A 17,828-nucleotide genomic window follows, 5' to 3' on the forward strand; every position below is an offset into this window, starting at 1 on the left:
TTCTCCTCCTTGCAAAATTCAGCATAAACATGTACATGCACACACCTCAGTAAAATCTCAGATTTACTGCACGCAGTAAATCCACTTGAAAAAGAGCAGCTGGGGAATTTACATGGTGTTTAGGTTAAATGGGGAAAAAAAAAAATCACAAAAGCTCAACATGCCTTCCATGTCTGGCGAACTATCTCCCATAGAAACCCTGCCTCTGGTTTGCCACCGCATCAGTAGTTCATGTGAGTGAACCTCCAACCTCCTCAGCTATTTACTGCCTCAGTGCTCCTTGAAAACATCCCATAGCTGGGGGCCCACCCACACACACACACACACACACACACAAACACACACACACACACACCTCTGCCCACCCACCCCCAGTACATCTGAGCTTACTGCTGCAGGGCTGATAAGCCAAAAACAAAGAGCACTGAAATTATACTCCAACAACTAATACATCATGTGCCATTTTGACAAAGCTCCACTTCCTGCATTGTTGTCACTTCTTTGTGACCCCAGCTTCAACCCCAAAACCACAGTATTGATGTCAGTGTAGCCACAATGATACAGTTTAGTTTTGCACTTGCTCAATAAAAGCTATTGCATTGTGTTTGCGTCTAACTTATTTATGACTATTTTGCACACTGATGATTGCGCACACTCCTTTGATGCTAAATGATATTCATTTCTTTTTGCAGTGCTGCAAACACAATAAACCCTCCTCCCCCCTCCACCCCACTCCTCTCTTTATTCAGTCCTGTTGTGTCGTTGAGGTCAGGTGTGGACACGGCTAGGCGGGAAGCACTCAGGAAAGGGGAATCCAAAGCGATGGGAGAGAGAGTGGTCGGGTGTGGACTTCCGTCAGCCCCTGGGGGAGTTAGAGGGAAGTGGCCGGAGCTAAGAACAGAACAGAAAGAAGTTGTTGCAAAATTGTTGTGTCAATCAGTGTTTTCCCTTCTCAGTTAGTCTGGCTTATAAAAATACACTTGACTTCCATTTTCACGTCAGGAACATCAGTGAATTGGCTTCAGTTTCATACATAAACAATTAATATCCTCTGACAGTGTTTTATCCCTGTCTTGATCTCTCTCGGTACAGAACAGAGCTTCTCACGCTTGTCCTTCACCTGGATCTCTTTCTACTGGAACTGTCTTTTCATGGCTTCATCATCTAATTTTTCCCACGGCTTGGACCACAGCTGCTGTTGTGGATCCAAAACAGTGGTTGCCACACACTTGACGCACAGCTTTTGTATGAACTAGATTAGTAAGATGTGATGAACAAACAGCTGTGGATTTCATCAGGCTTTATTTTCCACATAAACAAATAATTTCGCCATACTGGTAATCCAACCCACTGCAACCAAACATTAGGCAGAGTGGTCTGTATAGCTCTTGCTGTGACTCAGTGGCTGTGCATCCTGCAGAATCTCCATCAGCTTAGCACCAGCTGACAGAGAGCCTACAGTCCATGACCACACTTTGGCATCCCAGATTCCCAGCTGACAATTTCTTGTTCCCATAACACCCTCGCACAGCTGGGAGTGATGATTCCTGAATGAAAACTGTGAATGCTCACGTCTGAAGACGTGCTACCTTGCTATGCGCTAAGTCTTATCAGGCCAGGGAAATCCAAGCTGCAACCAAACAATAAGTGTGATGGCAGAACTCTTTCAGTGCAACAGTTTTTATTAGGCATTGACTCATATTGGTCTTTTTGTAATGAGTGATTTGCAGAAACTGATGAGTAGCTTCTATTCACAGAGAAGGGGGAGGCATAAGAGAATAACGTGGCCAGCTTTAAAGTTGAGTGGGCAGTTTGGGCAGGTTGAGAGGTCAAGGCAAAATAGAGAACGGTGCAAGAGCATGTTTATCTGGCCATGTTATCCCTCTGAAGTACTAAAGGGAGGAGAGCGAGGAGCCCCCTTTGTTCCTCAAGAGCCTGCAGATGGCTGTAATCCCTTCCAAAATGCGCACTGAAAATCAATCAAGACTGGGTGGACATGGGGTATGAGTGTTGAGGCGGGCGACACTTTTCTCAGGGAGGGGGTCCCGCAAAGAAACACAAGTTGGGTCAAACAAGCGTCTTTGATGCTTTCCCGCCAAAAAAAAAAGTATTGTAAGGAAAGACAGAGGGAATGAATTGCGACCCCCTCCAATGAAGGCCCGCTAGCTACCCCTCCGTTTGAGCTGAACACAGCTGCCATCTCCTCACCGTATCCTGGGGGCTGACATCGCCTACAGGGGGTACGACCACAAAAACCTCCAAACACTGACATCATACTCTAATAAGGATACTTAGATACATTCACTGTGGCAGGAGGAGGAGAAACAGGCTCACATATTAGGAAAGAGATGGATGGATGGATGGATGGATGGATGGATGGATGTTTTACAGGTATTTTAACCATTGTAGTTTAGCATTCGGACATTTGTCAATTAGCACTTAACACAAAGTACAGCAGAGGCTGATGGGAGTGTCAATAGGTTTGTAGGTATTTGGTGATAATTGAAAGTATAGGACAAATATAAATGTTGACTTGATAATGGTTTTAAATACAAAGTTAAGGGATCACCAAAGTTATTACAATTTATCCTGAGGGTAGTCTATATCAACGACGTTTCATTTCCGGGATTGTTCAGTTGCCGCCGGAAATTCTGCCAGATGTCCCTCATTTTGGCCGGATGTCCGTCACCTTCACCTGCTTTCTTTGTGTTGGCGTTCTAAACTCCGGTGGATTTCTGAGGACTATGGTTAACTGCTCCTCAGATCTCTGCAGGGTAAATCCAGACAGCTAGCTAGACTATCTGTTGAATCAGAGTTTTCTGATTGCACGACTAAAACAACCTTTGAACGTACACGTTCCACCAAAACAAGTTCCTTCCCGAGGCTATTTTGCAGAAGCACTGTTGCTCCGCCCCGCGCATTAACGTTGCCCAATTGTGATTGGTGTAAAGAAATGCCAATAAACCGGATCACGTTGTTGAGACATTTCAATCTTGACCAAAGTGGATGACCGACCGACACTGTCATCCCTAGAGCCACGATGCTAGCATGGCTAAAATAAAATATGATCGTTTTCTAAGGGTACATTTGCCTACAGTTCGTCCTGTGCTAAAAACCTCCTCTATCAACAAAACTCTTTGTAATACTAGAAGGGCACTCAGAGGCCAAATGCCCTATGTTACAATGTTAATTAAAGTGAAAAAATAATTTGTGTATCCGCCCTGTGATTCTGATTTAGTGGGTTTTTCCTTGGCTAAACCCCACCAAGTTTCATGAAAATCAGGTCAGTAGTTCTTCCATAATCCTGCTGACAAACAAACAAACCAAACCAAACCAATGGAGGTAACAATGACTCTTGAATCCGCTTACTTCCTCATACAGCTGACGTCAGCCTTTTGGATACTAACCCCCAGACGGAGAGTCTACTAAGGAAAGAGACGTGTCTTTGGAAGGGATCTCCAACCCTACCAATTAACCACAAGGATTATGGATTTCTGACAAAACCTGTTTAGTTGTCTACACAAAGGAGAGAAACCTCCCTGGCAGATCAGTTCATTTCTTTTCTCAATACCTACCACCCACCTGTGTTTCTCCCGTCTAAAACTGCCACCCCCTTTGCACCCATATTTTGCCTGTTATCTTTCTCCTCGCTGAGAAGTTGTCTTGGGTTACCTCCTTAGAGACATATTGCACTGTGCCTATTGTTTAAACTGTTTATTAAGGAAAGAGGTAGGCAGGAACGAAACTGCCACTCACAGTGGTTTTGTTATGTTCCTAGTATCTCCTTGCAATTTTCTTCTGCAAAACGCAGCTTCAGGGCAAGATTTGTCAACAGATACGACTGGTGCGCAATGCTGTGAAATATGTGAAAACGTGATATTTAATAGCACTCTTAGTATGAAACTTGTGCAGGTGTTCATTTATTAGTATTAAAGGAAAAGTACATAATTTGATAGGGAAATTGTGTTTAATGACCAATTGGTAACATGTATAAGGTTTATAGTGCTGTCCTGTTTCTCTCAAGCTTTTCTAACTAAATGAATGATTTCCTACATTTCCCAGAATACATTTGAATAATTTCCAGAGAAAAGCAGGGATGTTATTGCTTTTAATCAAAGGTAGGAAAATGGGCATGCAGTATGAAATACCCAGCACGCAAACTAGCTCATGAACAATGCTGTATATCTTTGATCCAAATCCCCAACTCAATGCTCAACATGTGTTTTAGCTGCATTGCATTCTGGTCAACTGAGGCAGCTGTTGATGCCTCAGTGACCTTCAATAAAACCGGTTATGTATTTTGGTTTTAGCTCATCACAGCTATTTCTAACTACTTCAAAACTGCATGGGGAAATGTGTTAATATGTTATGTTATCTGTTTGGTTGAGAATACGAAAATTGAAAGCAACTCAAAGAGCAGTTCTTAAAGGGTCACTTTACCAAACTTGAACTTTTAACCCTTTACAGCATAAGAGTGTTTTAGGTTTGCTTTTTCTTTTAACATTCATGAAATGAAACGTTTAAGTTACATACTTCTCACACTGTGCAATGTGACTAATCAATGCTAAGTGGCTGCTAGGACCACTTTTCATATTGAATGGAGTGAAAAGTAAAAGAAATATAGAAACATGTGAGGCCATTTACGCACCAGACGTGCTGACAGTCAGATGGCATGTTTATATTTCAACAAAGTGCACTCACACATTGTGCATCAGCCCAGCCGCTGTAGCCTGTCTGATGTGTCAGAAGCTCCCGAGCCTTCCTCTCCCTTCGCTCTACGCTCATTCCAGGGGAACATGTGCGCTGGAATTCTCCCCCAATTAAGACAGGGATTAGCCAGGTCTGCTGTGGGAACCGGCCGAGTGTGGGAAAACAGAGGGTCTGTCCCTCTCTCCTTCCCTCACCGACACTCAGCCTCATTCTCACTCGCCCTTGTTCATCAAGCTGCCTCCCTCCCTCCCGTCTTTCTCACCCTTACTGTAACTCTTTCTCCACCATTTCTCACCCTATATTCTGTCTTTTCTCAACATTCTCATTTTATACCTTCCAATCTCACTCTGTTTAAGCCTCACTTGCAAAAATCCATTTTCTATTGTTTCCCCTCTCATGTTCATAATAATGCACACTGACCCACTTTATTTTTTCTTCTTTTCAATATTTTTTTCCCCTCTTTCTTCGCCACCCAGAATCTCCATAGCTTTCTGTCCTGATTCTTCAAGGTTTTCTGAAGTGCATGGTTCTTGTGCTCCCCGCTCCTGCCCCTTCCCCTTCCCTCCTCCCTCTTAATGCCTCTCTAGCCTTCATAGTGAAAGCTTGTCTGGGGGGGGAAGCTTAGGACTCTTGCATGAATAGTCTGAGACTGTCAGACTGAAAGAGGGGGTCGAAAAGACAGCTCATCAGAAAAGAAAAGACAGGTGTCTCAGAAAACAGACATTTACACCGTTGTTTTGTAGGCATTCTTGCATTAGTTCATTAATATCCAACATAAAAAATATGTTGAAGGAATCCTATCATTTAATAAAATCTACAGCAACCTAAAAATCTGTATTGTGGGAAAATTCAGTAAACAACCCACAAAACTTGAATGAGCATTAACTAAACTTCTATGGGAACATCCTGGTTAAACTTCATGCTCACTTTTCCATTGTCACTAATTTCATTCTCATGATCTTGCAATACTCTCACTGTCACAGCGGATTCCTCTCCCACTGCCTCCACATTCCTCATACTCATTGTCACCTTTTCTTCCTCGTTCCCACTCTGCCTCTACTTTCCTTGCATTCCCATAAATCCTTTCCCTGTGCACTCCTCCACACAAGGCTTGTCCGTTCCAATTATGGCAGGGCCGTCCAGCCCCCCGGCTCACACACAGCTCGCTCTCATTAAGCCTGTATCAATTAGGCATTAACCTCCAAAAAACAAAGGGCCTCTTGACGAGCGGCCCATCACAGGCCATGTGAGGTACTTCCTCTGCATCGCTCCACCCTGCTTCCCATCCTCAGAACGACACATTTATCCAACCTCTTTCCCACTGTGCTGCTCACAAAACAAAATCTGGGCCCAAAAGCATCATCAACAAAACAGAAGGCAGCAGAGAAAGTGAATAAGCATCAAACATTTACTTTAATTTGTAATGTTGATAAGGTCCAGTGGCGGCTGCTGGTCTTTCAAAGAGGGGTAGCTCATTTTCAGCCTACATCATAAAAATTGTCCATTTATTTATATATGTAAATTCTGCCCTACGTTCCTTTTCAAGTTCATTGCTCTTTTCATGCCTTTCATATGCCCTGTTAAAGTTAGACAGATCTCCAAACACCACCTTTGACCAAACAACACATCCGTGAGATGGTTTCATCAAGAGGCATGGCCAGCAGTACATTTTCTTTGTCACAGCACTTCCCAGTCAGCCAGCAAACTTTGTCATACCAGGAGAGCTGAAAAGACCTGTTACTTTGCCCTGTCTTTTTTTTTTAATCAATTTTAGGTGTTTATCTGCCCTGCTGTTTAATTCTAAATTTCTCCTCGTAAGGAAGACTTTCAAATGGCTTCGCCAAAATCAGGTTGACAATATTAGCATTGTCTGCCATGCGTGCAGTTTGCTAGCTGGCTTGTTCACCCCAAGACACTAGCCTAGCCTACTGTATGAACAAACGAACGAACGAACGAACGATCTAACGAAACAATATTAAACTTGAAGGAGGAAATGTGGGAATTAGGTTAAACTGAAACAAGGGATGTGGTGTATAATTGTATGAAATGTATGATGTAAATTGGCTAGCAATTTCGACAATCAAATACCAAGAAATAGGTTGCAGCAGTTTGTCTTTCGAATAGCTTCGGCGACTTTTTATAGTACAAAATCGCTGTCAATCAAAAGGAGATGCAGTCTTTTGACAGACCCTCCAATTATCATGCAGACGCCCGGAGTCCAGGCTAGCCCACTCCTCCATTCACCCCCAGAGACACTCAGCGTCCGTGGGTGGGACATAATCGCAGCATTTATCCAATGACTGTCTCGTTTCGAAGCACTGAAAAAGCAGCCCCATTGAAGTCCGTTGACGCCAGGCTTCAACAGGGAAATGCACTGTGACGCTACGGGAATGTACGAGAAGGAAATTGAGTCAGTCGACCTGCTATAAGTAGCTGATTCTGAACGAACTCGTCTTCGAGTTTGAGTTCTAACACATTTTTAGTCAACAAAATGTTAACACAATAGTACATATTTGACCAATAATGTTTTGACATGTTAGGAGAAGCTGAGTTTCCCTTGCAGTCTTAAAGAAATTGCCTCTGATAAGGTCATATGGTTCCTATACTTTATATATATATATATCATGCAGAATTTTCCTTCACAGCTCAGCAACCTTTAGTGGATTGTGTTATCAGACAAACACAACACTGTATTGTGTGGGTAATAGTTTTCCATTCCCAAATGAATAATGTACGACTTTAGTTTGAATTTCAGAAAGTCACATCCGGTTATTTTATTTCACATGACAAAAAGGATCATACATTTTTGTGGCAGACCAAAAGGACAGAAAAATAACTACAGGTTTTGCCAATACTTTTTTTTCTTGTTGTCAATATAAGATAATATGAAAAAGTTTAGGAAAATTTTAGTGGTTGAGATAGTAACCATTTTTGGATAGAGTGCTGGACATGAGCTCTTTACTACAAAGGCAACACATGTACAATATTGCAGAATGCAATGCAACAGTCCTGAAATGAATGCTGTCTATGTGAAGCTTAAAATGCTCAGTTTGGATGAGAGAGTCAGAAAGGAGTCAATTTGACTCAAAGGTCATTTCTGTGGAGGTTTAAAATGTGTTATACTGAAGGACTAAATGCAACAAGCCATAAAAAACCATCTAATGATAATTAAATGGCAACTTCATAGTAACATTTTATGATAATGCGCTTTACTCCAGATAAAGCAAAATGATACTAATTTCAGATAAAATGGTTGGATTGATAAGACATATATAAAGCACAAACAGTTTCCTACACTGATTACAGGATGCTGCTTCTGGCCTTCATATCTGTGAGAGAAAAATGTCATAACATGATGAGTTCTAAGTGTTTCTGCTGCTCCTCCTGAGCCGCATTCACCACATGAACAAATCATATCTTATCACTCAATTACTGCTTCACATAAACTGATTTATAGTTGGTAGGTTTGGGTGATGAATGCCATTGGAATTGTCTGGTTGAGAAAATGGGGAACTCAATGCCATAATTACGCTTCCTTTTAATTAATCAGATTTCATGTCGAAAGCTGCAATCTTTTAATTGTTTCACTGAACTCTGAACAGATGTTTCATTTTAGATTAACAGCAGATGATTTCACTAACCACTTTATGGGACTTCTTTATACTATTTAAACAGTATCTTTGATAGCCATTTTTTCAACATTTCAACATGAAAGCAAAATAAAATAATCATTTTAAAGTTGTTTTTTGTTGCCACATTTATTAGACCAGTTGAATCTAATCATTTTTATGATCAGTATTTACATCATAACGTGACCACATACAGTGGTTAATAAAAAAAAAGATGATCACAGACCAATAAAATGAACTTTTCCAAAAATGCTCCAAGAAAACCTGGCACTAGCCTTGGGGACCAGCTGTGGTGTGCCAGACTTCAACCCCTACTCTATGTATTTGCAATGTTACAAATTCTACTACTTCTCTTGCTCGTTGTTTACTCAGTGTACTTGTACAAGTTTGCAGCGGCCTCTTCAGGCACATCATTACTCTGTCTTTGTTGGCGGAGCAGCAAAGAGCAACCTGGTTTTGATTTTCCCACAGATCTGCCGGTGAGAGGAGTGGTCCCCAGCACCCAGCGCTTTGGCACAGTGACTATGTTGGCACAGACCCAAGCCGAACCCCCCCCACCCCTTTTCCCAGGGCCCTGGGAGTGTAATGCATTACTAACAAAATCCCACTTCCCATTCCTCTCAAAGTTTCACACCCCTGCTCCCTCCCTCCCACGGCTGGCATGCCCCCTGAAAAGAGGATTGGGGTGACATGCGTATGCCTTTTTCCATCTCCTCTACTTTTCCCATCGTTCCCCGGAGTATTTTGGCTACAAGTTTGTATTTTTTTTCAACATTAAACTCTTACTGACATTTTTTTAATTAAACATCTACATTTTTAAAGTACTTTTTTCCCATAAAGGATTTACCAATGATAAAGTTATGCCAGCTATAACACTCTGACATGAAACCAAGCTACCAAAAAACACTAGGAAAAAAATGCAGACCTTCTCACTGTTAAAGGGATTTAAAGGGAATAAATGCCTATTCACACACTGAGGTTATAAATATGAACCCTCACTCTGGAAAAAAAAGAAAGAAAAAAGCCTGGCTTGTTTGCGCCACAGTTCTCAGCACGGCACTGAGGGAAAGTATTCACAGGCGTGTATGTGTCTGGGTAACATGTAATGACATTATTCTCACCAGGATGACCCCTCATTGTCACCACGCTTTCTTCTCCCGAGCTCGTGAAATTGACATAAGCTTTACAAACATTCCAGGCATTTTTTTCTCAAGGCCGGATTTCTTTGGGGGCCTTTCAGAGAAAAACCACCAGCATGAGCAGCACCACCTAGTGATGGAGTAAACACACATCATACATTCTCCGGTCAAAACAAGGTATTCAGATATATATATATATATATATATATATATATATATATATATATATATATATATATATATATATCCACTTAGAAAATAATCAGTTTTAATTTGAATAAAATCAGCTTACTGTTTGTGTATGATTTCAATTAAATAAATGTATGTATGACATTTAACTTAAAAAAACTGTGTAATGTTAAATTACATTGCAATATACTGTATGCCTGGGATTCAGATTTTTTGGCCAGTTTTCTTAACGGAGTGATGAATTAGTACTTTGGGAATGCCCGGCCTCCTGTATCCCTTGCAGTCTGCAGAGATGTGAGATCTCCTCTTTATACCTGCAGGTAGTGGTAAAGCTCAATGCAACGCTCTTCTGAAAATGAACACCATATGACTTGACAGATCGAGTGACTTCCTGACCTGCCAAGGTGGTTGTCAATATAGTCCTGCAACTCCGACACCTGTGCCTCTGCAACTGTTGCCCTGGTGATGAGAAGGGCGCGCTCCTTCTCAAAGTTCACCTGTTAAAAAAAAGAAAGTCTTCAAATCACCTTCATCCCAGAAAATAGTTTAGTTCTTCAAACTAAAGGTTTTAAGTAAGGTTGTAAAATTGTACATTTTTTTGTGTGTGAGGAACGAAATTTGACAATCCAAACTGTAAGGAGTGAGATAGTTTTGTTTACCAGTGTAGAGTCTGTGATCTCCCTCAGCTGTTTCCTTATGTCCGTCCAGGATTCCTCGAATGCCGAGCTGATAAAGTTACATTTTTCATAACTTTTTATGACACAATCCACAGCTGAACACATTTGTCAATTGGTAAAATGCAAAAAATGACACTCACTCCTGATGGCTTAAATTCTGAACAGGCATTTTTAAGACAGCCACCTGCAACAGAAAAGTCAAGGTGAAGGTCTCGAATCCCCATAAACACATATACAGTATGTACTGTACAATGAAGCAATATCAATGAAGATTTAAAGTGTGCAGCATAAACAGAATCTGAGCTGCAATATTTTGATGATAACAAGTGAAAACAGTTATTTCTGTTATGCCTATTTAAAAAGGTCAGGCTTTCATTCAATTACATTTTATGAACTTTATTTTTCTTAAAAGGAGCTTCATTTGAGGAGGCGGCACACACACTGGTTTTATGGGATGTCAGATGCTTTGAATATTTCTTGGCCCGGATGCAGTGACTTCCTGGAGTCCTTGCTGGTTGGAAGTCACAATTCAATTCAAATGAGTGTATATCCAAAAAAAGGCACACAATTTATTTAAAAACACATCTAAAAAAAACCTGTCAGTGCATTTACATGCAGTTTAAAAAACGATTATATTCGGGTTAAGGCAATACCCCGGTTTCTCAAACGTAGGGCTGGGTACAAAATTCAATACTTAACTACTCCTTAGTATCGAGTGTTGAAAAATGCCTCGTCATTCAATACCCAATTTCAATACCTAAGGAGTAAATCTCATCGATGTCAGTGAGCCAATAAGCATGCAGCATGCTTCTACCAAGATCTAATACTGCTGGAGAATGGCTGTTATGGTGTAGACACATATAGCCGACGGCCGACCGTTGACAGAAAACCCCGTCGATATGATCAGTCGCGTCCCCGAGGTCCAAAAAACTGCCTCGGGTCGGGACACATCAAAAAGACGAGAGGAGACGAGACGTAATACGCCTCCATAACAGCAGGCGGCGCTAATCTGTAATGTTGCCCAAGAAATGAAAACCGGCAGCTGATTGGACGAACAGGTCACATGGGTTTGTTTTCTCCGGATATTCAGACCTGGACTGTCATGGCGGCCGTTCAGAATACGATCTCATATTGTACTAAAATAGTTCACTGAAACGTGTTTCTGAAAACATTTTAAGCGAGAAATAGGCCATGCAGTTGCTGAATCTGTCTTCATATCAGCTCAACAAAGGTCGGTTTAAAAGATTTTCATCAGATTTTGAGAGACTGTAGTCACCTCATTCCGCTCGTAATTTCCGGGTGAGTCCCGACGGCCCTGCCGCCGACCGAACATGTCAGATCGGCCAAAATGAATGCCGACAGCCCCTCAGACGGACGACGACACGGGACACACCAAACCGATTTGAGTCACTGACCTCGCCAGACTGTCCCACGGCCGATAATCGGCCTGATGTGTCTCGGCCTCTAAGCGTTACACGTCCTAGAGGCACGCAGGAAAAACTCTACGTTGTAGGAGCTGAAAAAAAAAAAAAAAAAAGATTTGTGCTGTAATGTTGTAATTTTGTTTTATAAAATTGGTATTGAAAAGATTGTTTTTGTATAAAATTGTATAGGAACCGGTATTGAAGTCACAGTAATGATATCAGTACCAGTATCGCAAATTTTCGAACAATACCCAGCCCTACTCAAACGCCTTGTTAACACCTTACCCGGTTAAAATCAGAGTTCTCATAACACGGTTAACAGACCTAGATAACTCATTTAGTAACTGGGGTATTCTAGCACGTATACACCTTAACCGGGGTAAAATGGGGTTATGCGTCTGCGTATGCCCCGTAGGTTATAACTGCCCCTCCCCACCCCGCAGTAGTGGTTTTTACCTGGAAATAATCCATTATCGCTGTGAGTGGGTAGATCCTAAATCAAATCTGCTAGAATGGTTGACGTAGTTAGGTTTAGGCATGGGGAGTGGGGATTGGTTAGGGTTAGGGAAAGAATACCAATCAGAGGCAGAATAGGGCAGAATAAGGCGAGCCACGAGGCACGTCCTTTGACGTCGACATGTCTAGCGGATCCGATCTAGCATCTACCCTGTGAGTGGAGATACAAACTGTTGCTATGATACAACAAAACAGCGTTGTCCGAATCAGCAACGGGCCAGTGGCAGCAAAGAGCATTTGGTGTTAGGCATACAAAATTAACGAAATGTACACCGCTGAAAAGTCGTCCATGTTCTCCTGCTTTGGATGAATTATAATTATAAGACCATGTTGTCCATGTTGTTGTAATTCTGACAAAGGTCAACAAAAGAAAAATCCTTTTTCTGACCCGTCGTATGTTGGCAGAGCGCCACCTACTGTACCGGAGGATGAGTTACTCCCGTCATTTTTCCCCGCTCATGCATACGGAGAGAACTAGCATAACCCGGTTTTTCACTTAACTGGGTAACCATACCCCGGTTACTGCTGTGCATGTAAACGCACTGACTAGCTGCTGACACTGCTCCGACAGTCACCATGACAACAACCCAGTTAAGATTGAAAAGCAACCCATCTATCAGTGCTCCTACAGGATCTGCAGTCCACCTCTGCAGTAGTTAAAGATTTTTGTTGCCGTAGGACACAAACTTTGAAGTCATTTTTTCCAGTTCACTGCTCACAAAACAAATGCAGTTTGGCTTTATAAGGAAGTATGGACACAAAGAAGAATCCCAACAGACCAAATACAAGCATTCACCAGACAAAACAAAAGCAGATCAACCCACATCAAAAGCAGCCATCTTTCTTTTGTCCTACCTGCTCCCGGGCCGCCTGCAGCTGACCCTCCAGCCTCGCTTTGTCCTGGCGAAGGTGCTGGAGCTCCTTCTCAGTTTCATGTCTGAGCTCAGTGGGCTCCAGGCTGAAGCAGGCTTCTGGGTGTCCAGGGTCAAGACCGCTCTCTGGTTTGGCCAAGACCAGCTCCCTCTGAACCCTAAAGAACACAGTGTATGGATGTGGCCAGTTACTCATTATGGATTAACTGGGAATTTGCTATTGTTGGCAGTGCTGGTACCCTACCCCTCTAATCTTTGCTTTTTTTAATCATTTAAATACCAAGGAAAGGAAAATATCTCACATTCACAACTCATAGATATGCAGCTTGTTATGAAGAGTCACAAGTAAACATGGCTTTGTACTAAGGGCTCCTAACTAGGGTTGGGTACCGTTCACATTTTTACCGGTACCAGTTTACTTAGAACATTTTGTCATTTATTTAGATTTTTTTTTAACTCCACACAAAATAAAACACTTCCCTTCCTCCTCCCAAACCCGTCACTACAATAAAATAATTATATTAATTTCTTTTATTGTTGTATTTATATCTTATTCCGTTTTTATTTTTTAACTCTTTTTAACTGCTCTTAAATGTTTTATGTAAAGCACTTTGAATTGCCTTGTAGCTGAAATGTGTTATAGAAATAAAGTTGTCTTGCTTTGGCCTACAACCTCCAGCCTGTCAGTCAGTCACCAGGGCATTGAGAACACTGTGGTGCCTGCCTGTCTCAGAGGAAGCGTAACCGCACCGCGACCGATTTCGCCTCGACATTATATTATATTGCAGCAAACGGTGTCTGCGTGGAGTTTTGAAAACTGTAACCACACCTGCACCCACTTTATCGGCATTGCCGTGACTCACTGTGACTTTGTTTCGCTCGGCACCGCACCTCTGCGTGTCAGAGCTGAGCCCCGCTGTCTGTCAACATGCAGAGAGGACAGATAAGCTTGTGCTTACGCACTCTCAGGTACCAAAATTTGGCACCAATTGATTTAATGTGAATCGGTCCTCGGTAGTACCAATGTAATTCGGTACCCAAAAAAGCACTGAGTTTGTTATTCATTCACTCAACAACACTGGTGTAGCAAGTTTCAGCAGCATGTTAATGGAATATGTATAAACACTGAAAAGCAGGGCATAAAAAGACACATACCCGTGTCTACACTAACAGTTAAGTAGGCTTATTGCATACTCACCTGTATGCAATAAGGAGAGCATGATGGGTCTTGGTGATCTTCTGAAGTCTCTTCTTATAGGAGCGAGCAGCAGAGGCGAGCTGTTCCTCCCTGACCCTGTAGGTTGAACGAACATCCTGGAGCATTCTGTCCACATGTGCCCTCATCTCAGAAGTCTCTGAAGGGCTTTTACCTTCTCCAACTCCATCGATGTACTCCTAAGACATGGACAAGGATGTTGTGTTAAACATTGTCCCAAATTACTTTGTAGACATGATTGTGTGAGCACTGCAACTCACAGCTAAGTCCTGTAAATAGCACACAAGCCTTGCACGGTATTCCTCATTCAGCTCTTTGACTTGAAGCTGCAGCATTGAGTTCTCTTCTTCTACCTCCTTCACTTGGCTCTGAGAGCACATCAGGGCCTTGGATAAAAAATAACAAAAACATGATTTGAGACATTTCCATCATTAATTCAAAGGTTGCAAAACCGTGATAATATCTACAATCATTTGAGAAATGTTTTGTTGTTCATGTTCATACTCACCACACTCTGCTCAAATAGTTCCTGCTGTCGATTGTGGATCGCTCTCTTGTTCTCCTGGTGGGCTTTCCCCATTGCCACCCTAATGACCAAACACAGGCTCAACAACAAGAGAGTAGTGACCAAAATCCACAGACAGCCACATCACAGGGGCAACGCAAAGAGACCACATCACACACACAGCAAATAAAGCCACAGCTTAGAATAAAAATCAAAGAGGAACCACAGAGAAGATATGCATGTGGGATGAACACTGGGACATATATCCTGAGATGGGTTTGGCTGTTTTGATGACTGGAAATGGAAAGATAATGATGTTTCAACGTAATTAAGCTTGTGCACGAGTAAATGACAAACACTGTCTGGGCCTTACACTTTCTCCTCCAGTTTCTTCAGCTGCTCCTCGTAGCTATTCTTCATTTTCTCCAGCATGTCTTTGATCTCATCTTGGTTTCCAAGTAGCTATGTGAGAGCATATCAAGGAGGGAAAAAAAGGCAAATGAGGCAGTTTTAGTTTATTAATGCCTGTTAAACATACAGTATATGTTGACCACTGTTGCAAACAATAATATATATGTTTTGTACAAAAGTACTTACAGTTTTTTCCATGGACTTTTGCTCCTTGTCCAACGCTGCCAGATCCTCAAGCTGTAACAGTGATGATATAAAAATTGAATAATTCACATTTAAAACATTTAAAATAAAACAATATTTCAAATTGGAGAGGTGCCAGTTCATTTCCTGGGCACTGCCAAGGTGCTCTTGAGCAAGGCACCCAACACCCAACTGCTCGGGGCGCTGTTCCATGAGCAGCCCCCTCACTCTGACATCTCTCCATTATAGGCATATCTCGCATGTATAGGTACTGAGCATACATGTGTAATTCAGGCCTGTGTGTAATGTGGGTAATAACAACAGAGTGAAAACATTGTAATTTCCCCTTGCGGGATTAATAAAGTATAAATTATTATTATTATTATCATCATAAAAAAAAAAATTAAGTCAAAAGAAAATGTGTTTTTTAAATATGCTCTTTTTGTTGCCTCTAAAAACACATTCACATAAGTCAAATTTTGCTTTATCATTTTACACATGGACAAGAACATGTTCTGCTTATGTTTTTGGATAGCTGAGATTGCACTAACATGATCTGTGTTTGGTTTTCCAACAAAACTCACAGCAAAAGTTCCAGAAACTATGGAGTGACATGAAGTTAACTCAGGAATTAAACTAGGGACTAAAAGTCCCTTTTGCCCAATTCATATTTGCATTTCCTCTGCATCTCAAGAGCAATGAAGATGTCAGTGAACACACCGTCTGGGCCTCACCTTGACCCTGTTACGTGACATGCGGCTGATCAAGGCCCGCACCCTGTCCAGCTCACCGTGCAGGCCCTGAGTGGTAGTCTTCACACTCTGCTGCTGCTCCTCCAGCTGCCTACGGAGGTCGTCCTGGGCTTGGGCCAGTGCCAGCAGCTCAGCACTTAGCTCTTCACTCTGGGCCAGTTCTTCATCATGGGCCTTAGCCAGAGCTAGGTAGTTCTTCTTCAGTGCGGTGTACTCCTCTGTCCAGTCTTGGCCGGTCTTCTCTCCCAATTTCAGACGAGCCTCAGCAGACTGGAGTTCCCTGAATAAGTTGTCTCGCTCCATCTCAAGCTCTGTTATTCCACCGGCTTGGTTCAATATCTAACAGGGGGGGGGAAACAGTGCAGCACAGACAGATTCAGGATAAAACTGAAAACTCAATTTAACCCTGAGTAAACGTTTTCCACGAGCTTTTTTAGGTGTATTTAAGCTTCTTGTCCTAAAATCCTCACTGATCAAATAAAGTCTACATTTCACCCACTTCTGGTGTACCACTACATCACTTCAACTAAACCCTCACCTTGTTTTTCAGCTCAAACTTCTCTTCTTCAAACTGCTCTTTCATCTTGTTTGTCAGAATTTTCTCCTCCACAAGCTCCTTCGATATCTAAAATGGACAGGGAACAGAATTTTTTCTGGTTCTATTCTGAAAAGATAAACTGAACATATGAACTCTACCTTGAGTTTTTCCTCTTCACTCTGGACCAGCCTGCAGGACAGATCTGTGTTGGAGCCTGCCAGGTGGCCCAGTCTGCTCTCCAGGTAGCCCACTTTGGTGAAAAGGCGTTCATTTTTGTCACGCAGCTGCAACTAAAGTAAGGTGAACAGAAATACTTTGCTACAATCTGATGACAAAGGCACATTATACACTTACATTTTCTCCCATGTTGGCTGTATTGTAGCTAAGGTCACATAGCAAAGACAACATTATACTAACAGCCTCTACGTGTGTTGCCTATGTTCATGTTTTCCCCCATTAAGCTAGCTTACTTCAGAAACCAACCACCTAACCTAAACTGTTTTTTTCCAGGAGTAGAAAGTGTAAATTAACTTCTGTATATTAAGACTGATGGTTTAATTACTTACATTTTCTTCTGTCAGAGCTTGAAGTCGCTCCTGAAGTTCATTTAAAGTTGTGTGGTGGTCCTGTGTGTCCATCTTTATTCACCTTCAACTACTGCTTAAATTAATGCACTCACTGTTTCCACCAACAATATGTTGCCATGGCCTCGACAACACCGAAAAAAATGGTGTGGGCTGTTTTTCTTCTCTTCTTTCATTTTTTTTATACTGCAAGGAATAGAATAGCACTACAAATGTCATTGTAAATGTTAGGGAGAAAGAAATCGTTTTAACTGCTCTCTGGTGTCTTTGCCTTTCACCAAATACATTAACTTCAAACTAACTTGTGAATCCTGTTGAAGATTAAGCGTGTTTCCCTCTACATTGTCGAGACAGTGGCGCCATCTTGTGAGTACAGTTAGAAAAGACTCAGATTGGGATTGATAGACCAACATATTCTGTAAAATATATGTAAATCAGTAGTAATAATGGCTTCATGTTATGGTTAAATAATGGATATTGGCT

The 17,828-nt window shown here is 41.8% G+C and overlaps 1 protein-coding gene across 5 annotated transcripts; it reads right to left on the reverse strand.

Annotated features, from left to right (window-relative positions):
* Positions 1 to 386: 386 nt before the first annotated feature.
* ccdc78 (coiled-coil domain containing 78) lies at positions 387 to 17,704 on the reverse strand. Of its 5 annotated transcripts, none has more exons than XR_003691326.1 (16): positions 17,328 to 17,704; positions 16,920 to 17,051; positions 16,762 to 16,848; positions 16,206 to 16,562; positions 15,475 to 15,525; positions 15,251 to 15,339; positions 14,881 to 14,959; positions 14,633 to 14,758; positions 14,355 to 14,551; positions 13,140 to 13,314; positions 10,485 to 10,528; positions 10,327 to 10,393; positions 10,064 to 10,164; positions 9,917 to 9,981; positions 9,461 to 9,608; positions 387 to 891 (listed from the first exon to the last, which is right to left on the reverse strand). XR_003691326.1 is itself a non-coding variant. In XM_028567928.1 (15 exons), exons 1-15 carry the CDS (start codon positions 17,397 to 17,399, stop codon positions 9,523 to 9,525), a joined length of 1,728 nt encoding a protein of 575 aa, XP_028423729.1. In that variant the 5' UTR covers positions 17,400 to 17,704; the 3' UTR covers positions 9,122 to 9,522. The 5 variants fall into 5 exon arrangements, 3 of the variants coding, with proteins under 3 accessions (XP_028423729.1, XP_028423731.1, XP_028423730.1); XR_003691327.1 differs by lacking the exon at positions 387 to 891 and adding an exon at positions 7,488 to 8,039; XM_028567928.1 differs by lacking the exon at positions 387 to 891 and having other exon boundaries at positions 9,122 to 9,608.
* Between the last annotated feature and the right edge of the window lie 124 nt (positions 17,705 to 17,828).

This window comes from Perca flavescens, chromosome 21 (genome assembly GCF_004354835.1).
Source record: "Perca flavescens isolate YP-PL-M2 chromosome 21, PFLA_1.0, whole genome shotgun sequence".
Classification (NCBI taxonomy): Eukaryota; Metazoa; Chordata; class Actinopteri; order Perciformes; family Percidae; genus Perca; species Perca flavescens.